This window comes from Schistocerca cancellata, chromosome 5, assembly GCF_023864275.1.
Source record: "Schistocerca cancellata isolate TAMUIC-IGC-003103 chromosome 5, iqSchCanc2.1, whole genome shotgun sequence".
In the NCBI taxonomy this organism is placed as follows: domain Eukaryota; kingdom Metazoa; phylum Arthropoda; class Insecta; order Orthoptera; family Acrididae; genus Schistocerca; species Schistocerca cancellata.
Window position 1 is genome coordinate 345207408 of NC_064630.1, and position 22123 is coordinate 345229530.

Sequence of the window (22123 nt, forward strand, 5' to 3'; positions counted from 1 at the left end):
GGCCGGGGTATTAGGAGAGTGGCAGGAAGGGGAGGGGGTGGACAGCAGTCGGCGGCTTGCCATCAAAGCCGCTGTCATCGTCACTAGCGCCATGGGTGGTACGGGCTGACAGCATGAAACGCGCCGGTATTAGTGCTGCGTCACCGACACGGCAGGAGGCGCTCGCGGTGGAAGGGGAACACCGCCTGCCGGCTCCGCAAAGGTTGAGAGCGCCGGAGTGGGGAGAAGGGGTCGCTCGGTGGGGGGAGCGCCGGCGGAGGGGGCGGGGGTGGGGGACCGGTAGATGGCGCGCGCGGCGCAGCTGGCGGCTCGCCTGTTACGGCGCTCTCACATCGAGTGTGACTGCCGTAGGAGTAAGAGTGCACTGTGAGACGACCGCTATTGCTCCAGCTCCGTCCGACAGTGCCAGGGATAGTGAGCAGTGAACTGGATCTTGGAACTCTAGCAAGAGCAGCGCTAGATCATCGGAACTGTCTCTTCGATTTACCATCATCATTTTTTTTCCGTCTATTTTTTTTTTATCTCGTCAGGGAGTGACTTATTTTTCTGACGGAGAGACGGAGCCTTGTGTCCTGTGATCAAGTTAACGAGGACATCATTTAGAGATGGTGGTGCTGGAAGGAGGCGGCATGCTGACTTCGGGCAGCAATCAGTACCTGCAACCGGACTACCTGTCGCCGCTACCAACAACGGTGAGTCTCGTTACCGAACTTAGCAATTTTTCCCGTCAGTCTTGCATGTACTTCCGTCACAGTCACATACAGATGATCTAAATGTAGTATATATTATTCCACATTGTGGTTAAGATAAAACCGTTTAAATGTGATTTCCGTGCCAGCTGCCTTAACATCAACCTCGGCGTACACAGCTTGTTTAAAGTCCAGCACAAAACTTTGCGCACAGTATGTGATCCTGGCACATCAATAACCACCTGTTCTCAAGTTCTTTCAGCACTCTAAATGATATCGCACCTGTCGTCGGTTATGTCTCTGATCCCTATGGTTGAGCCCTGTCGGGTGTTGCCGTGACTGCAGAGTTGGTGTATGCATACCGCACATCACTGCACGTTTGCGTGCTGCAAATACTTGCTCATCGTTGTTTCTATCGTGCAATGTGTAAATTCTGTGAGTATGTGATCAATTTAATCAAGTTCTGTGGGTGTCATCGGGCTTTTACATTCCGAAGCGTATACAAGTAGAGAATGGTTTTCTGAATCTTTTCGAAGTCTTTTCAACAACGGGTAGTACGACGTCGACGCAATTAGTTACGTGTTAGAACTTCATAAAACTTCGCTCGCGTTCCGAGAACAGCTACTTTATACGGTACTTCAACAATTTAGGTTGTCGGCCACGCGAGCGTACCCAAGCTAGATACACCCTTCTGTGAGACTAAAATAATCTCCAAGGTTTGTTCGTATTTTAGAATTACTACTGATTAACTCGCTCCTAGTGCACTGTGCGCTTTAGAGCGTGTTGCGTGAAGATTTTGCGTTGCGCTGACCTCCGCAATTGGACTTCTTACTTTATTAAAATATAGGTGCGATTACTTATTACCTCGCGTTTTACTTCTTTCGTAAACGTCTTGCATGTATTCGAAATAGCGGGATCAGGGATTTTCTCTGCCTCGTGATGACTGGTTGTTGTGTGATGTCCTTAGGTTAGTTAGGTTTAAGTAGTTCTAAGTTCTAGGGGACTGACGACCATAGATGTTAAGTCCCATAGTGCTCAGAGCCATTTTTTTTGTATTCGAAATATCTTTAAGACCTTGTGGTTTCATTCGTCCTACTTGAGGCATGTAGGAGTCCGGTATTCACAACAAGACTTCAAGTCACAATCGAGCGTATTTTGAGTATGTGGACTGTACTTGGTCTTGTAATGTTCGGTTTGAGAGTTACCTTGGGAAGAAGCTTTGCCGTATAAGATATTCAAGCTGTGAATACTGTTATTAAGGCATTTCAGTAGACGTTTCCTTTCTGCCTAAATGCTATCATGCGATACTTGATAATCATTTGAACGGTAACTGGAACCACTCTTTATCAAGCAACACCTATCTGCGAGCAAACCGACATGTGATTAGAGTAGATTTGATTTCCGATTCTTTTTTCAGCCTGATATCATGTCGTAGTTGACGGGCTGCTCCCACCGTGCGGGTAGAGACTGTCAGCTCGTACTTCGACCAAAGACGCAATATTTTTCCCAATATTTGCCCGTCTGGAGATGGGAGCGTGATTGTTTCTGCTCGTGCCGTCTTTCCATTGGCCGCGACCCGCCGGAGGCAGCGTCAGTACCGCCGCTCGGCTGCTTTGCTTTTATCTCCCGCGGTCCAAATAAATACGACCGCCGCGGGAGCCGCCAAGACGGACGCTGCGTAAACACGCAACTGCCGACGGCGGCCAATAAATTTCCCCGTGTACGGCGGGCGCGGACTTTTATTGAGGAGCTGCGCCGTAAAACGCACGCTTCCGCAGCTGCGAGTTAGGGAAACGGCCGAGCCAGCCGCGAGCCGTAGCTGTTGTCGGCGGCAGTCCTAGCCGAAAGGTAGCGAGGCAGCCGACTCGCCGGCTGGCACCTCCTAGATAGCAGCTTCGCAGCTAGCTTTGTCCGAAGCTTACATTAAACTGAAATAGCGTTCACCTTACTGCGCTGATTCGATCCGGTACTTTACCTGAAGAGGAGGAGGAGGAGATTAGTGTTTAACGGCCCGTCGACAACGAGGTCATTAGAGACGGAGCGCAAGCGCGGGTGAGGGAAGGATGGGGAACGAAATCGGCCGTGCCCTTTTTCAAAGGAACCATCCCGGCATTTGCCTGAAGCGATTTAGGGAAATCACGGAAAACCTAAATCAGGATGGCCGGAGACGGGATTGAACCGGCGTCCTCCCGAATGCGAGTCCAGTGTGCTAACCACTGCGCCACCTCGCTCGGTTTTTACCTGAAGACGTTTGCAGGAACGTGAGGAGCTGTTGCTCGGCGTTCGGCGCGTACGTTTGACCGACAGGCTGTTCGTATCCGCCGAATTAATGTTCGTATAAGTTCCTTGACTTGTACTAACGTTTCACCTGTAGATAATTTGAGAACTTGTCGATACGTGGTAGGGTAGCCAACGAACTCACTGGGCTTCAAGCATTATATGTACCTTATGTTATCCTCAAGACTCGCTGTACTCCTTAAAAGTTGCGATGTATTTCTCTACTGGGTCGTGTTAATAGAGGTGCTAGGAGAATGCGTATGGAAGTGGCCACGCCAATAGCTCTGTAAATACATATTAAGGCTTATGAACGAAGAATAATTTATTTAAAGACACATCGTTATATACGGAGAAAATACTTCAAATTTTAACGATATTTCACGCATTTCTGGATCAGTAGCTGTATTATTTGGCACAGATGTGTCTCTGGCTTCCAAAAATTTTCTCAGAAATCAAAACAAATTTAACGCAAGTGGACAGTTTTTTTAAATCTTCTAACTAACCAAAATTTTTGGCTTGTTTCATTCCGCTGCGACTGGCATCATCCAGCGCATCATATCGTTATCGCCTCGACTATCTCGACTTCCACCTCGTTTCAGTTTCCCGTAGTTAGTTGGTTATTTCTACTGTGTGCTTGATTTGTAGCTGCCGTACAATACAGCTGCTGCGCTCAGAATCTGTGGTACTAGGGAGTGGCATTGTTTTGCGGGGTGCCACGTACACAGTATATGGTGGACGTTGCTTTCATTCAGCGGGTATCACATTTTCTAACGTAGAGTTGTGTTTCTTTTATTTTCAGCTGCGCGGGTATTTATGAGTGCGCAGATGCTACGTCAATCAAGATATCGGAACGCACTCTTGCACCCTTTTCAGTCAGAACGATGAGAGAATCGAATAAAAGATCTGTACAGGACTATTTTACATGAACGTTATGTAAACGTTTTCCGTGTATCGTATGTTTTCTGTGCCGTACATTTATTTGATTCCTTTTAAATTTGGAGCACGTGCCAAATAGTGTAAAATAACGGGGAAAACTAAAAATCACTACAACGGCAGAAATGATTTATTTTGTCAGGTTTCTGCTTAATAAATACCGTATTGAAATATGCGATACTGCTTTCGGAGAATTTATAGGCTTCTATTAAAAATTGTTCAGATGCGCTCACACTTTGACGCATTGCCGTAGAGACGCTGTGGAAGTCACTGCACGCACGGCAGCGAGTAAGCCCGGCAAACAGGCTGCCTGCAGCGGCCGTGCGCTCTCTTGGTTGCCGGCCAACCCAGGCGCGGTTGCCGGTCGCTCCGCTGCCGTCGCGGCGGTCCTAATTCGCCGTACTGCGCCGCTCCGTTTTCGTTTCCCTGTAATCATCAGGTTGCACCTGATCGTAGTTTCCGCTGCTAATTTGACACTTACGATCGCAGCTAAGGGAATTTTATCGGGAAGAAACGGTTTTGTGGCTCGTTGCGATTATTTCGATGATTAATTCTTCCCAAGCTTTTAGGAATGTTCTCCGCGATGTACGTTCCCTGGCCGACTCTGTTTTACATTCATTTATATTTTAACTCTGCTGTTGTTCTTATTTATTGTCAGTGTAATCTACAGAAAGTGCGTATCGCAGCAGGTGATATCAGACATTAATAAGCGTGAAACTCTCCTTACGTGTCGTCGTTCTAAAATGTAAAGTGTCTTCAAAATCCTGCCGTGTGGATAGTTCACGCGCAGAGAAGGCAGAAGAAGGGGCAACCGTTTGCTCTGGCACGCTTCCTTTTTTAGATTACTTAAATGATGTACGATCACACAGTATCAGACGCGGCCTTAGCCCTCGTTACTTGGATAGTCTGACAAAATCTTTTGGTAATGTACTTTATCCTTTTACAAAGAAAAACTTTTTAATTATTTTTTTTTTACATCGAGAAGTTGTGTTAAAATGACGGACATTAAATCACTGCTTTTGTCAAATCTATCCTTGCAACAACGATCCAAAGCTTCAAACAATTCCCAGAATAATTTGACTGCGTTACTAAAAGACCACTTCAGTTTTAAAGCACCTTAAAACAAGAAACCTGAATTTTTCTTTCTTATGTTATGACTGTCACATGTCTTACACAACTATTTTCTTTGGGCTCGAGTATATAAATGTCCTGGGCGCTAGAGTATAGCTTCGGATTGCAGATAAAATAATTAAACCTCCAGATATGTCTGCCTGGACAAATTCTAATGGAGATCTGTTTGGACTCCGATCTATAGAAAAATTTATTTTTTATTATGAAAAAATAATTTTACTTATAGTCACAATACAGAAAAATAACAGTTTCAGGACTAGTGAATAAATTCTTTTCGCTGTATTTTATTAAGTTGTTTAGAAGTCCTTGATGAGTTTTATGTCGTGTTCCTCGTGTTCCAACTTAATCTGTACAACATGTTCTTTGTTGAAAATTTTTCTTAGTCCTTATCGCAATAAAAAGTAAAATTAGAGTTTTCTGATCACGACTTTACCTGATTAATAATCATCTTCCGATCATGGATACTAAAAAATCGGTATCTATGTACGGTGTTGGCCACAACACCATCATTGGTAACTGTAGTTCAGATCATTGTTAGTACAGAAACGGTATCGTAGGTATGCTGTTGGTGTTACGGCCAACGATGGTGTTATGGCTATCATTGTTCATCGATACCGATTCTTTAGTAAGTATGATCTCAAGCTGCTTGTTAGTCACCCGAAACCGGTGAACAGCAAATTGTAATTTTTTTTATTGCCATGGAGGTTATTAAATTTTTTTATAATAAATAATGCAGATCTTCACTCGAGAATGTCAGAATTTACAAAAGACATACTCTAACTCAGCCACACTTTTATTCGATCCGCTAAGTCGTCCTAGCACTGTCCCAGATGTTTTGCATTTTACGAATCGTATTAGAAAATAAAGTCCCTTTCTTCTTCGGAGCCGGTCTCGTGACTTTCTTTCCCCACGTCGTTAGTTGTGAAATGTCACATTACCATGTCATAAATAGTATTAATAAACGCTATTGACAAATACACACATACACATTTGGGTGACAAGTGAGTTTTCATTGAAAGGCGTAGTTGATCCGTTCAATAATGAAAGGACTGATGTTATTGTTTCGTCCAAACGAACTTAAAAACACTGGATATAAAGTAAAGAGGTGTTTTCACTGCCGAAATAATTATTTCCTTCTATTGATTTCCTGTTTGCTGCTTAAAATAAACTGACGGAGTTTCGCATTTAAAAACACAATAACTTTTATCGTTCAGACACATTTCAACAAAGTTGAGGAATTTTATTAATTTCAGGGTTTGTCAGGCAGTTGAATGACCGAAGGAAGTTAATCTACAGTGATAGACTGGGATATTTTAGCGTAGATCATTGGCATTGGCATTTTTCAGATTTAATGGCATTACATTGTACCATCTGCAACAGCAGCGGCTTCTTGGGATTATTTTGCGCAGTTAATGTTGACTTACATTACAATTTCAGGAAGGCTATGAAATATGTCCCCATAATAGTTCTCGAAAAGAAAATGGACAACAGGGGAAAGTTCCCCAGATAATATTTTTTGAATAGTGGAGCTGTCATTTATTTGAGTCCTTTAGTTGCACCATTTTTTTAAAGAAAAGAAGAAAGTAGTGTTACTACTCCTTTCGTACGAACAACTACGAAAGGACTGAAAGAGAGAGAACGGAATCTGTTGGATTTATAAAAGTAATCTGGTATTTTTTCGTTGCTGTGCGAGCGAAGTAAACTACGACGCTGTTAGCTGTGCTGTAATTCCAGATTTGGATCACAATGTTTATTTGCAATCACGATGTTAATTTCGGTAGGAAATTACCATCTTCAGACCTGATTAAAAATGTGTTGCACTACTCATATCACGCGATTATTTGTGATGAGGCAGCCAAAATCATTAACCATTTCGGCTTCGTCAAACAGCCGAATTGGCCAATGATCAGACGGCACCATCGCATGTAATAATGTGATAATGCGTAATGCAACTGGATTTTACTCAGGTCAGCCGCGCGACCGCTACGGTCGCAGGTTCGAATCCTGCCTCGGGTATGGATGTTATGTCCTTAGGTTAGTTAGGTTTAATTAGTTCTAGGGGACTGATGACCTCAGAAGTTAAGACCCATAGCGCTCAGAGCCATTTGAACTCAGATCAGAAATAAACATTGTGATCGAAGACTGAAATTATAATAATACGAATATTTTCCAGGCTCGTTGGAAACTTGTTCGTGATTATGTCTCAAGTTGTGCAGTGCTGTTAGACCGTTGCGTGGGGTGTGAACATATTCCGCCCGAATAACACTACCTCGGAGGCAGAATGTAGGTATTAGACGAGTGTTTGTAATTCTGTTTTGCGGTGTCGGGAGCAAGTGTTGAGGGCCGCTTTGTCTCGTGTGTTGCAGCTGGACGCCAAGAAGAGCCCGCTGGCGCTGCTGGCGCAGACGTGCAGCCAGATCGGCGCCGACTCGCCCAGCACGAAGCCGCTGATCCCGCCGCTGGAGAAGGCCAAGAAGCCCAGCTCCGGGAGCGCCGGCGCCGTAGCCGCCGCCGCCGACTCGCCCGCGCAGTCGCCCGCCGCCACCAAGCGCTCCAGTCCCGCCTCGGCCGGCGGCGCGAGCCTCGCCTTCAAGCCGTACGAAGCCAACGTGCTCACCAAGAAGGCCGACGTCTCGGTCGTGGACACCCGGCCCCCGTCCTCGAAGGCGGCGTCGGCTAACGACTCTGCCGGCGCCGACGAGCACCGCAAGTCGGTCTCGTCGCGCGCGCCCAGCCGCAAGTCGGCCTCTCCGCCGTCCGCTTCCGCGGGGGCGTCGCCGGACAAGGCGGCGTCGACGCCGAGTACCTCCGGTGTCGCCACGTCCACCACGCCTTCCGCCGGCGGCGACCGCGGCAAGTCGGCCTCTCCCTCGGCGAGCCCCATCATCCGCTCGGGCCTGGAGATCCTGCACGGCCACCCTAAGGACCTGCCGCTGGGCACGTACAAGGCGGGCGCGCTGTCGTCGGGACTGGCCGGGCTGTGCACCGGGTGCCCTCCGGGTCTGGAGCCGACCAACCCCGCCTTCCGGCCGCCGTTCGCCGGGGGCCCGTTCACGTCCCACCAGCACGCCGCCGCCACGGCAGCCATGCTCGCCGCCGGCGGCTACCCATCTCCGGCCGCCCCCGGGCCGTACGTGAGCTACGCGCGCGTCAAGACGGCGTCCGGCGGCGAGGCGCTGGTGCCCGTCTGCAAGGACCCCTACTGCACCGGCTGCCAGTACTCCAGCGCCGCAGCGGCGGCCGCCGCAGCCGCCGCGCACCAACAACTCCTGCTGTGCCCCAGCGGCTGCACGCAGTGCGACCACCACAAGTACGGCTTGGCGGCGCTGTCGGCGGGACTCGTGCCGCCGCTACCCTACGCCAGGCCCTACGTCTGCAACTGGATCGTCGGCGAGACGTACTGCGGGAAGCGCTTCACCACGTCGGACGAGCTGCTGCAGCACCTGCGGACGCACACGAGCCTCGCGAGCGCGGCGGGCGACGGCGCCGCCTCCGCTGCCGCCGCCGCCGCGGCCGCCGCCGCCTCCATGTCTCTGCTGGGCGGCGCCGGCGCGGCGTCGCCGTTCCTGCCTCACCGCTACCCCAACCCGCCGCTGAGTCCGCTGTCGGCGCGGTACCACCCTTACTCGAAGCCGACGGCCGGACCGGGAGCTTCCGGTGCCGCCCCCGGCACGCTGCCCGGCTCCCTGGGGGCGTCGCCCTTCAGCGCCTTCAACCCTGCCGGCCTGGGACCCTACTACTCGCCTTACGCCCTCTACGGACAGCGCATCGGTGCCGCCGCCGTCCATCCCTAGGCGGAATTCTCAGCTGTTCGTCTCGGCACATGCATACCTCTGATTTGTTAAGTTCTTTTCCATCACTCGCGCTATAACTGACTCTAATATAACTGCCGATACCTGGGCTTTCCTCTCCAGAAATTACTGTAATTCTGACGTTAGTAAAAATAACGCGCCCTGAATTCACCCCTGTGTCAGCATTCCTAGGCACGTGTTCTGCAGAAACGGGATTCAGATCTCCTATCATTCTCATTAGCTTCTTTCTTTTTTTCCCGTATGTCACGAGCCACAGATGCTTCCTATTATTCCTCTTATACAGAGTAATTGCTCTTGTTCTAATTAGGTCAGTGACACATTAAACAACTTCCCTCCTACCGCGTTTCTTACGCCCGAAGTTAACATCATAACCATCCAAAAACTCCAAGCTTCACCCTGCCACGTCACGAACAGACACTGTATCTGGTTCTAACGATCGAAAACACTTCCTGTCCCTCACATATTTTTCACTTCTCATTTCCAGAGTGTTGTGGCTCATCCCAGATAAAAATTCAGACAAAAGCAGTCCTTCTTGTCGCCAATACTCTCGTAAACTAGCTATGCCAGTAAAATTAATAGTTTCAAAAATCTATTTATTTTTCCTCTATATCCACCACAGGTAATTTTCTGCTAAACATAGCGATAGTAGGCAATGAAAACCTCGAAACTCCGTCTGTCTTTCAAAACCTCGTAATTCCATTAACCACTAACTCCACTATCAACGAAAATTTGCAACTTTATCCGTATTACTTTATACTATTTTTTAAGAAACCGTTTTTGCTTCTCCTGTAACATTTAATAAAATGGAGTTACAAAGTTTTCATAGCCAACTATCGATAGTACACTTCATTGTTCAGCATATTTAAAAAAAGTAATCGTTCTTTTTGTAACTAGAATTTAGGGTGGCGATTCACTGTATTTTTGTCTCTGCCCTTCCGAGCTAAACGGCTACAAGTAACTTGTCCCAACATATTTTAAAAATAATCGTTTTCTCTGTGTGCATGTGCCCGTACCACTACTTAATAAGGAATCTTGTGACTGACTGTAAACGTGTTATTTAACGTAAGTTTTTCGTCATACAAAACGTGTTACTTTTCAATTTGTTGGATCAAGGACAATGTTATTTAAGGAGGAAACAGTTCCAATACTGATAGCGCTAAATACTTCACAGCACTTTCCTGAGTTCACGTTAACTATTTTTTAATGGATGGATTGTGGGTTTGTATCCCTTATTACGTGTAAATACATCGACAGTTATATAAACATAAGCAGTGGTGTGTGATTTTTTTCAGTTTGTATGACATTAATTTCAGAGGAATTACATCATTTCATCTTTAATATAACATCACGCACGTGCTATCCGAGCTGAACACGTGGAATACTTTGTGACAACAAATATCATTGTTTATCATTTTGCAATATAATTATTATCCTTGATGGTTTTGTCATCTCAGAGACGTGATTATATCAATGTATGGGACTGGGTTTTTCATCCAGATTGCTGCTGTGATATTTCTTCGTTTAACTGTAGCAAAGTAACAAACAGATATCTCAATAAATTATTTTCAAATAAATATATGTGTAGATCATAGTAGCATTTAGCAAAGGAGATCCATCCAATTAATATATCTGGCATGAAGTCTGTATTTGTGAACTAACTGGCTCACATATTAGTCACTTTTAAAAATCTAAGATCTGTTTGTGGCTTAGAACCATGACTCCACAGTAATACTACTGTGAATACTGTCAGGAATATAAAATTTGATATTCGTTTAGTGTCTGATGTGCTGTAAGAGCCTGTGGCTCATTGATCAGATAAAGGCTTACTGAAGCTAATATTTTGTGTCTCTTGGTAGTGCCGAGAATTCATTACTTACTCCATACATTTTTATTTCAATTACTGGTCAGTATATAATGACACATTTCATATTAAGAATGTTTGTTTGAATAAAATGTATGGTTTCAATTTAGGACACTAGTGTAAATATTTGTAAATACAGTTGAGTTTCCATATTGATTTAATAAAATGTTGTTTGTAGAATTACCCAGTGTTATTTATTATTTATCCCCTAAAATCATTTTATTTGTGCTTCAAAGATTCTTCTATGTAATCTCATCCAATTATTAAGTGTTAAGCAAGGGACTATGAGCCTTCATTGATTACTGCACAGATTTTCCGCCAACAGAAACAAATATGAAATAAATTCAAAATTCTTAAGAAGTAAAATTCATTCTGAGAAGTAATTTATATTGAATTTGAAAGTATTCATCATCATATCGCATTATTTTATGATTAAATATTTGGTGAATTCTGTGATTCTGTAATGAAAAAAAGTTGCACTATTTTATCCCTGGTACAGCACTCAAGAGAAAGTATTGCAAATGAATTCTCCATCCTTAATTTTTTACAGAGTTATATGGATTTCTTTTAGTAGATAGCAATGTCAGGCTGTATAACTAGTACATATTTTAATCAAACCATTTTTAGGTGTACATTCACGTGGTAAAGGCATTCATTTGATATTCAAACTGCACATGCGTCTTGAATTTCATTAAATATGCAAGGAAGGATTTCAACAGTGAGAGTAAAAAATTTCGTATGTGGAACAGCTCGAATTTAGCACACCTCTATGTATGTCTCCATTATCACAATAAGCTGTTAGAAAGATCTCCAGGGCAAAAATAATTGCATTGATACTGGTGATAACATTATTACTCACATGTGTAAGGATCTTCACAAGCTTCTATTATGATGAAGTCGGAAATAATGGCCAATAACATAGTACATCAAGATTATTATATCTGATCATGCTCCCTGAATAGAAACAAAAGAATATTCTTGGAATGTAACATGGAAACGACGAAATAATTTGGTATTTTTTGATATCACGCTGAATATTATTCTCAAAAGTTTGTTCACGACTTTTCTGTCAGTCTACAGAACGACTTGAGGACCAGTCCTGACTGTGACTATTAAAAGAAATTATGTTGCTAAAATTTACTTACGCAAACTTCTACAAGTGTTTGATCGATTATGTGCTTGTAGATTAGTAAATGGTTCTTCTTGAGTATCACCAACGTTTTTATTAGATAACATAATATTTGTGCATTTGTTCACCTCATGCAACTTCCCAATTTCTACGCAGTAAACATGGGAAAAAAGTTAATATATGTCAGTGCTATAAGTGAACGCATTTATATCTATTAATCAACTCGGCATAGTTTCTTATAACATTAGAGGCATATAATAACAAGTAGTGTTGACACTGATGTAGTCTCCACAATCAGTTATACTTTAACTTTTCTGCCAGAAAATTCACTCTTACTGCCACTGCGCACGTTCAGTTGAGTCGAAGGATAGTTCAAAACAATATATGTCTGAAGAAGCGGAAAATATTTTATACATAATTTATTTATGAAGCACCACTTACATTCTGGATCGCTAAAATGTTAGCGCGCACTGGGCGAAATAATTTTTACCTTTAAGCGAACAAATTAAATGTACTACTAAGGACGGTGAGAATAATTCATTAGACTAGAGAAAAGTTTGCATATATTATTAATGTGAATCCAAACTTCTATTGATGAAATATATCGTCCACCGTTTTCCACTTGCCAAGTTAGTCGTTATGGATTCATTTTTAAAAAGTACTCGACCAATTTTGTAATTGTGGCGTAACAACTCAGGCATACCAACACATGGAGCAGGAAAGTACTTGAACGCCACGTCGAGGCACTGAGACATCCTCCGACGCTGTTCACAGGCTTGAGAAATTAAATACAACGTTACAGATTACTGCATCGCTTATATAAGAGATTTTAGCTACACATTCTATCTGTTTTTCATTATTACCGTTGTTTCTATGCTTGTCTATGTCACGTGTTGTACTACACGCTAAATAAATTGCATATATCATAACGTCTGCGAATATTATCATTATTTTAGGAGGGTAACAGTAATGTGGTATGTGCACGATTAGGATTGTTCACGTAAAACATTGAAAGTTTGTGGTAGGGAAAAAATGTAGGTATTTCGAATTACACCAGTTTAGCTTACAGTTCTCTAGCGGAGAAATGAAATTTGTTTCGCTAATTCTTAAAGAACTATTCTGGGGGAGACACTGAAGAGACATTAGAAATTAAGCGTATTCGTAACATTGTAAGCTATAAAATCTTGTTTGGCAGATTTCTCTTCAGCAAGAAATGACTAATATTTAATACTAATACAGAGTGGCTGCTATATAAGTGAAAGCTACGTTTTACAAAAGTTACCCTGACACTGACTTCCAGTACTGAAATGCCATACACACCAAAAAACTCCGAGGGCACTGTGTCAACGGAGGCGTGAGAGTTCTTAGGTCTTCGTAGGCGTAAGTATTACACTTAATGAGAAGTAAAATGAAAGCTATTACGTGGAAATTGGCTCTAAGTTACAAATCTTACTGTTACAGACAATGATGTTATTACAGTTTGTTGCTAGATGTTTGTTCCACTAGATAACGGTAATGGAACAGAGAGACCGACAAAAATATTGGTATTCTAGACGGGTTTAGGACACTCTTACAACGAGTTACCGAATTACGATAAGAATAAAGTAATAACAAATAAGGCCGTGTCGGTGAATTCTGTAACTACTTTGCTGAGGTTCTTAAGAATTCGAAGCAATACGCATTTGATTCTGTTTACTTCGCTAGCTGGTCACCTGACATAAGCGTATAATAACTTTAGTCCCTCGATGGCTTTGCTGTTGTTGCTAGTCATAACTGGACTGCGAATATCAGATACAGACTTGTTCAGCGGTTGTATATGTAGGACGACGTCTCAGGACAATTTATGTGATATTAGTAGCGGAGTATAGGTTACTTGGTGATGATATGTCTAAACCGTTTACAGCTATATAAATAACAGTGCAATGGTGATGGTAAATAAATTTATCACACAACAACAGATAATCGCCGCTTGTCATTCTATGGCAATCACAATATACATCTCTGTGTCCGCCTTCACAGACTTATATTAAGAAGAAACGGAAATGAATTAAATGCTTTGGTTGCTGTTCCTTGTGAAAGAGAGAAAACTAGGAGGCCTCTTCGCTTCTGTCACCTGATCATTAATTCAGCAGCGTATGAAAAGATCTACAATTGTTATTTGGATCAGGAAATCGCTGCGGATCCTCCTGAAAGACTTAGGGAGCAAGACAACTGGTGTATAGAAAATGTGATTTTAAAAAATTCAGTAATGGTTAACATTGAGGACAATGATATGTGCTTAAGTAATTTGTTGTGTAGTATGTCAGTTTATGCAGAAAAATACGGCCACAGTTGTCAATATTTTTAAAGGACATCGTATTTGCCGCTAACTGTAGTAATTACTTATTTTACAAATAATTTATGCATGACTGTGAACCCCAACAACGGAGAATAATTTTTTAATACAGCTGTTAGTTTAGAGCTGCTGAATAAGTAGCAACTGCCTTTCAGCAATAAAAATACTGAGCTTTATAGGGAAACGTATGGTATGTATTGGATATCACTTGAAAGTTACTATAATTTTTTAGTTCTTTTGGAGATCTGCGTAGTATATTTTAATTTTCACGTGGAATTTCGTTGTCTATCTGCTATTGTTTCACAACTGATGGAAGCCTGTGAGCCGGCCGCGGTGACCGAGCGTTCTAGGCGCTTCAGTCCGGAACCGCGCGACTTCTACGGTCTTAGGTTCGAATCCTGCCTCGGGCATGGAAGTGTGTGATATCCTTAGTTAGTTTTAAGTAGTTCTAAGTCCTAGGGGCTGATGACTTACGATGTTAAGTCCCATAGAGCCATTTGAACCAATTTGAAGCCTGTGAATTCGAGCCAGTAAATTATTCTTGTTACGGAACTTGTAGAATAGAACCATGCTTTAGCTACGCATTATTTTTGGGGTTTATTTTGCGTTTGAACATGAAAAATCTTGCCCGAATAAAAATGAAATCATTGATTGAAGATCCTCACCAAAAATGATTAACCGTGTAGCTAAATATGTATTCGGAATAATTAAAATTGACGCAATTCCAGCATCAAAGACAACGTCGCTACTAACTAACCTAGCAGACATTATTATGGAGGAGGCAGAGATTATAGTTGAGCAACAGGTTTGTTGTTTATTCATGCACGGGTCATCTTACAATAATGCTAGATACCTCAGCTAAACACAGCACTGATATCAAAAGTTGGCCAATTCATGTGCACAGGACTATTGCACACAGTGTGCAGTGTTCTCTTATATTGACCTATTTGCGTACTGTCGAGCTGATAATGCCAAAAATAATTTTACACTATCATTCACATCTTATCACTAGTCACTGAAATCTTGATATGCAGGGAAAACGTATCCTCCCTGCTATCAGCACCGCCACGATACCCGCGTATTTCAGTTACATATTCCTGACTCTCTGAAAAACTGAGTCAGCGTCCTTCTATAACGAAGGTGTTAAGTTCATGAAGATGGAAGTAGCTTAGTATTATTCAATATTGACATACAGCTTTTCATCTGCATGCGTTGTGCTGTGAAATTAAGTCGTGGAATGTCATAGGTAATTTGTTATTAAACTATTTTACAATTTCATCAGACCCTACTTCGTGTTACCTAAATAATATTTCACTCAGTAGTATACACTGTTTAATGCGAATAGCTTCAATAGCTTTTTAAACAGCATTGTGCTACTTTTCACTGTACCAGTTTCTTCCTTGAGAAGTTTATTGTTCATTTCGATCCTGTTGCAGTGTAAGTAGGCTGTTTAGGTTTTTATGTTGGTAACGCCACGTGGCTGGTTGGCATTGTTGGAATATTTGCTATTGTAGTGTTGGGCAGTTGGATGTGGACAGCGCATAGCGTTGCGCAGTTGGAAGTAAGCCGCCAGCAGGGGTGGATGTGGGGAGAGAGATGACAGAATTTTGAGAGCGGACGATCTGGACGTGTGTCCGCCAGTAAAAGGAAATTTGTAAGATTGAATGTCATGAACTGATATATATATTATGACTTTTGAACATTATTAAGGTAAATACATTGTTTGTTCTCCATCAAAATCTTTCATTTGCTAACTATGCCTATCACTAGTTAGTGAATTCCGTAGTTTGAATCTTTTATTTAGCTGGCAGTAGTGGCACTCGCTGTATTGCAATGGTTCGAGTAACGAAGATTTTTGTGAGGTACCGTAAATGATTCATGAAAGCTATAGGTTATTGTTAGTCAGGGTCATTCTTTTGTAGGGATTATTGAAAGTCAGATTGCGTTGCGCTAAAAAACATATTATGTGTCAGTTTACTGCTGATCAGAATAAGTAAAGAGAGAAATGTCTGAGTACGTTCAGTTATGCTCAGCTGTTTGAAAATCAAATAACGTAAGAGGTTTACCAGCACAGTCATTCTTAATTTTTCTAAGGGGACGTTTCAGCAGAAAATTTATTTTGAATCTGCCATTCAAATTTTCTTGTTATTTTAAGACTAGTTTTTGTAACACGTTCATGTATAGAGTTCTTGGAGTACTGAACTAGCTGTCTACTCGCTAGTCATTAGATACGTTAAACACTACACATAGGAGACATCCCCACACCGTTAATAAACCGTGCTGTTCAAAAGGCAAACCGTTTTGCGTTGTAACTTGTTTTTAGTTACCGTAATCGTATATTTAACAAATCAGATACACACGCACACACACACACACACACACACACACACACACACACACACACACACACAAAACTACCGAGAGATGAGCAGTATGAGTGGATACGTTATACTTTGTTGGACAAATCTTTTGGAGGGTATGTATTGTAAGGTACTATATCACAGCAGGAAGAAAACAGTGCAGTAATTTTTCAGTTTTTCACATGCGGTCGTTTTCAGAGTGCATGCCGCTCTGCTATTCCGTAGGTAAATTATAAGGGTCCGCAAGCTTTGTGCGAGAAGTATTAAACCGCTGACCACAACACAAGTGGTTCAGTTTTTGAGCTCCCGCGCAGCACGGTTTTAATCAAAGAAAAAAATTTTTAGTTTCGTTCCATTTCCGCTGCCCGTCTGCTCATAATGTAAATGAGCTGCAGTAATGGCTCGTTGCTAATAACGTTAACATATTCCGCTTGTTGGGAAAATTTTATATTGTTTTATGAGGAAATATGCTCTTCTGCTTATGCAGTGAAAGAAACAACCAACATTATGATTAACAGCCTATTTTTGTATTTGCGTATAGGGTGCTGATAACTCATTTTTCATTACTACCACTCGAAATACTTTACATTATACCGTCTACACCACAATTAAAACTGGAAATTTGATTTACCTAGTACAATATTACGTGCGAGAATTTTATTGAACTTCCTGGAATATGTTTCATTTTACTCTCTGTTTCTGGCTTTGCGGACACGTGCCCTATCTGAAATATCACTTTCGGCAAAGACGTGGATATTGTGACCCCTGAGGCTTTTGATACTGGACTACCGCAGGGCGGACATACCGAAAATCATTTAAAACATCCTCATGTTGCCCTCTGAAGTACGCACACTGTTCCGTTTCAACTGAAATTCCACTTATGTACATTCGATGACCAAGAAGGGAAGAACGTAAAACACAATACCTCCGTTTTGTTATCATACACTGCGCTAAGCAAATGGTTAGCTTTCTGTGAAATAATATCTTATTTGCGAGTCGTGTGAATCTGCTGGTCATAGCTGTCTGTTTCACAGTGTTGTTTCTCCAGCGAGTTGTACTTCTGTAGGCTTTTAGCCAAATGCAGTGATTTACAAACAAATGAGTCAAACAGAAGGTAGGACGGACACATCCCTGTATTTTAAAGTAATTTTAGGTCGGTTTTCGAGTAACAGCTGGGGTACTTCGTTGTCAGATAGTCGTTTAGAGATATAGCGGCTGAGTCAGGTTATACGGTAAAATGTTGTTATAATTCGTATACCTTGTTTACTGAGGAAACTGTTTCGCTTCTCCGCTTCCAGAAAGTTTTCTGTATTTAGTAACCCTAGTTTCATTTGCTGGCTGTTGGCTGAAAGTTCTCAACAGACGCAAGAACACTAGTGAAACCTGGCCTCGTGCGACTATTAGAAGAAATGTCAGATAATACATTCATTAGAGGTGAAGCATTTGGTAAGTTGGACAAGGAAAGGGGAGAATTTCTGCTTTTTGGTTTTTGAACACAACCGATACCCCATCCATCTACCTGATTTAAAGACATCGCGGAAGAGCAAAATGTGAATATTTTTTTCTTTACTCGTAATTTAGTTCTCTCACTGGCTGTCAATATCCATATTGACGCTTTTCGGTGATATGATTTCCTTTGAGGTAATTAGTTAAGAGCTAATATGAGTACTAGCCGATGGCGTTACTTGTTATATTATTGGGGTTTTGACGGGATGGTACCTTGTAAAAGTAGATTTTCCTTTGGATGTTGCTTGTATTGGGTGACAAACTGGATAACAGGAGCGTGGCGTGCGATTCGGTGTGTGTGTGTGGGGGGGAGGGGAGGGGGGGGGAAGGGAGGGAGATGAAGATAACAAGGAAGGACACAGGCGGAAAGGCCCGTTATTGTTTTATGTCTGATTACACGACTGCTTAACCATCACTGTAAACTATTATACCTATTAAATTTGCGGGAGTACGCGAATGGAGCTGTTTAATGAGGGCCAATCACATAATACTAATCGCAGCAAAGACAGATTCCAGACTAACTGATATTCATTGGAAGATTTCTCGGGTAAGGTTTTTCACCCGCGAAGGTGGTGCCTAACAAAACCTACGTTTTACGGACAGAATAGTACGACTCCTCGTCTGGGACGCTTATCAGGCAGAACAAATAGAAAAAATAAAGATCCGAAGAAGAACTAAGAGTTTCGTCACAGGTTCATTTGGTAAGCTTGAGACCCTCACGGAGATGTTGCAGAAACAGAGAAATTCGAGCCGATACGGAGGCTTACCAGTAGTATATTCTCTCCAGCCTTTCCTAAAAGGAAAGGAGGGAAGTGATTGTGGCAGAAGAAGTACCTCCCGATACACATCGTAAGTTTGCTTGCGTAGTACGGATTCTAAAGGTCTACTTCTGAGAGAAAAGGTAGGTAATTTAGTCCAGTGACGAATGATTTAGTAACTAAATGTGTTTGGATAAAATTGTTTCTTAGAGTAGTTCAGAATAAGACAAGCAAATTTGATCCACCACAGTAGAGAGTAGAGGACCGAGTAATTTGCTTCACCACCCAATCGCACACTTGTGAAGGTCTGAAATGTCTTTTTTATAGAGTTAATTAATAGCCCTCGTTCCAATCAATCTCTCTCTCTCTCTCTCTCTCTGTCTGTCTCTTTCTCTCTACCCTCTTTCTGCTACTGTCGGACAGGAGTGGTTTGGAGTGCTTCCTATTTGCTGACTTCCCTATTCGAAAGAGATGTACAAGGTCGCTTAAACTGGATTCAAGTGCCATAACATTGCCTCCGGCTTTGTTTTTGCCCCTGCAGCTTTTTTATAGGGTCATTAGTACCCTAGACTAGGGTATGGTCTGAATTTTCCCAGCAGAAAATAGAAGCTAGTAATTGACATTATCACTGTGGATTATTGTTACTTTGAGTCTTCATTTCCTAATTTCTAATGAACATATTGCAAGTTTTTTTCAAATCTTTTCGGACAACACTGAGGGGAGTGACGCAGAGAACTTGTATTCTGGAGGACGGTGGTTTAAATTTCCGTAAGATATGAATTTTCAATGTATTCGACAATTCGCTATAGGCAAATGTGGTCTGGTTCCACCCCAACTAGAGCCTATGCTCTGGAACTAATAATATTGTCGTTGATGGGACCTTAACACTTGAAAGTTCATTCTCCTTTGACCAGTACTTCCCCGTAGATCGTGTCTCTTCTTTTCACTTTCTCCTTGCAATGAATTTGTAAATTCAGTTTTTCCTTGTATAAGTTAGTTAGCTTCCACGTCCAGTGTCATTTCTAAAAAAATAATTTTTTCTTTCTTTTCGTTGTGTTAATCAAAAAATTTTCTTTGGAGTATGGCATTTATTTTCATTATACATTTTCGATTATTTTACCTCAGATTTGTCCTCCGCTGTAGCCAAGCAGTCAACGTGGATGGCTGCCTTGCTGAGGACCTTGGTTCAGTCCCTGGTGCTGCCAGATATGTGTCCTTGGTGGGGAGACTGAGCTGGGGTGCATAAAATCTCTTGATACTAAACAAGAATTAGCGGCTCTATGGTCTGCAAAATTGACAATGGCCGAGAGAGTACTTTACTCAGCCCACATCCGTCCATATCACATTTTAATGACACGATTGACCGAGTCTGTCACGGAGATCAGTCGGCGCCGATAGACCCGTCTGTGGCCATGGCAGTGGAGCTTATTTTGTCTTTCTCTACCAAAATTTTAAACGATCCGAACTAGTAGAGTATGTTGTGGAAAAGACACTATCCATTTCTATAAGTTTGGTAATATTTGAGACAGAGAGAGAGAGTTCCGCAATGTAGATAAAAGATATTGTTTGGTTGTTGAACAAAGAGATGAACGGTCAGTAGCTGTGAGAAAGGAGCAGGCAGTGTGAGTGAGCAATCAGTCCCAACCAGTGGTTGGTGGAAAATGCGTGGTGTACTGCAATCTGGGCTATGGTATGGCATTGTGCTGCAGGCTGGCATTATCAGAATTTTACGGAGGAAGCCACTTCATTGCAAGGAATGACAGTATTTAGAGTCACTGATATGGTGCAAGGGAATTGTTTAGCAGTAAAAAGATACAAATTTAGTGTTGGACGTCGACAACGCACTGACCTGCTTCATAAGTAAGTAACATTTTGAAAAGTCAACTCAATATCGAGATTTCTGTTTGCCTGCAAATTAAATTATAATGTGAGCACTACATTCATTTAAAAAAAAATACTGTTTGTTCCAAACGACAGCCATTCCTCAATCACTACAAAATATCTTTATTATTATACTGCTCGTGATTTTTTTCCATTTTCATACTTTTTGTGCGAGTGATTGAATATGGTGCCACAGTACTGCCATAGTTACGTATTATGCAAATGAAGTGTGGTTAGGTAAATACGAGTAGAAATCGTTGATCGCACCTCCGTCATATTTTCTAAATTGAAACATTTCTTTTAAAACACACTTTTAAGTAAAGTGGTCCTACTTCGCGTGATTGCATATGCGTTAGTTGACACACGACGCTGGGTGTCCAAACGGTCTCTAATGAACATCCATAGTAGGAAACGTCGTTCTCATTGTAAAATCCGATTGACACATTACATCTCCTAGTCTATTTTCTTTAAAACCTTTTTTATCTTACAGGCAACGGCCTTGCCGCAGTGGATATACCGGTTCCCGTCTGATCACCGAATTTAACCGTTGTCGGGCGTGGCTGGCACTTGGATGGGTGACCATCTGGGACACCATGCGCTGTTGTCATTTTTCGTAGTGCATTCACGCTTGTGATGCCAATTGAAGAGCTACTCGACCGAATAGCAGCGGCTCCGATCACAGAAAACCATCCTGACGACCGGGAAGCAGTGTGCTGACCACACGCCCCTCCTACCCGCATCCTCAACTGAGGATGACACGGCGGTCGGATGGTGCCGATGGGCCACTTGTGGTCTGAAGACGGAGTGCTTTTATCTTACACGTCTTGTTCCGTAAGACCAAATTGAGTAGCAAATCTCTATGGTCATGGATCGAGTCAGTACATGAAATTAACATCAGAAAAGTTAACAAAAGATAAAATAAATGTACACGAATCCCATGCCGAGGACAAGTTACTGAGTATATATTATTATAATCAGTAACATAATAAAGAAATTTGCTTCATTCTTTTTTCCAAGAACTACTCCACAGAATAGAAGTGAGCTATGACGATAATCCTCAGTTTAGTCTTGGAAGTAGAAGGATTACAGCTAAGATTTTTTAATTCTTGTTGTGGCTTATTGAAAATGAAAGCAGCCGAATACTACTCGTCTTTCTGCATAAGAGTCAAAGAGCTGCGACTCGAATGCAGTCTGAATTTCTTCCTGGCATTAATTGAGTGAAAGCTCAGTTGTTAACAACAAACGTCATTAAAGAAATTGAACATGGGTCGACGAGAGGTCCGCGAACTTAAAACACCTATTGCTCGAGCAGCCCGTTTCTGAGACAAAAATATTGCCTCTGACTGGGTAGGCTTACCCCAGATTATAATGCCGTATGCCATAAAAAAGTTGACCAATTTTAATGTTGGAGTATTAATTACTCCATATTTCTAACGGTAAATAGAGGACAG

The 22123-nt window shown here is 42.3% G+C and overlaps 1 protein-coding gene and 1 pseudogene across 1 annotated transcript; both read left to right on the forward strand.

The window, feature by feature from the left end:
- Positions 1 to 342: 342 nt before the first annotated feature.
- On the forward strand, positions 343 to 10886 carry LOC126187707 (zinc finger protein Noc). Its single transcript, XM_049928951.1, has 2 exons — positions 343 to 692; positions 7397 to 10886. Exons 1-2 carry the CDS (start codon positions 606 to 608, stop codon positions 8822 to 8824), a joined length of 1515 nt encoding a protein of 504 aa, XP_049784908.1. The 5' UTR covers positions 343 to 605; the 3' UTR covers positions 8825 to 10886.
- Positions 10887 to 21161: 10275 nt separating this feature from the next.
- LOC126189753 (5S ribosomal RNA) lies at positions 21162 to 21279 on the forward strand (annotated as a pseudogene).
- Positions 21280 to 22123: the final 844 nt, after the last annotated feature.

Bases quoted from the DNA above. Each gene is read 5' to 3' on its own strand.
- LOC126187707 (XM_049928951.1), top strand. From the start codon at position 606: ATGGTGGTGCTGGAAGGAGGCGGCATGCTGACTTCGGGCAGCAATCAG. The intron at 693-7,396 runs GTGAGTCTCGTT...CGTGTGTTGCAG, and splicing joins TGTCGCCGCTACCAACAACG to CTGGACGCCAAGAAGAGCCC.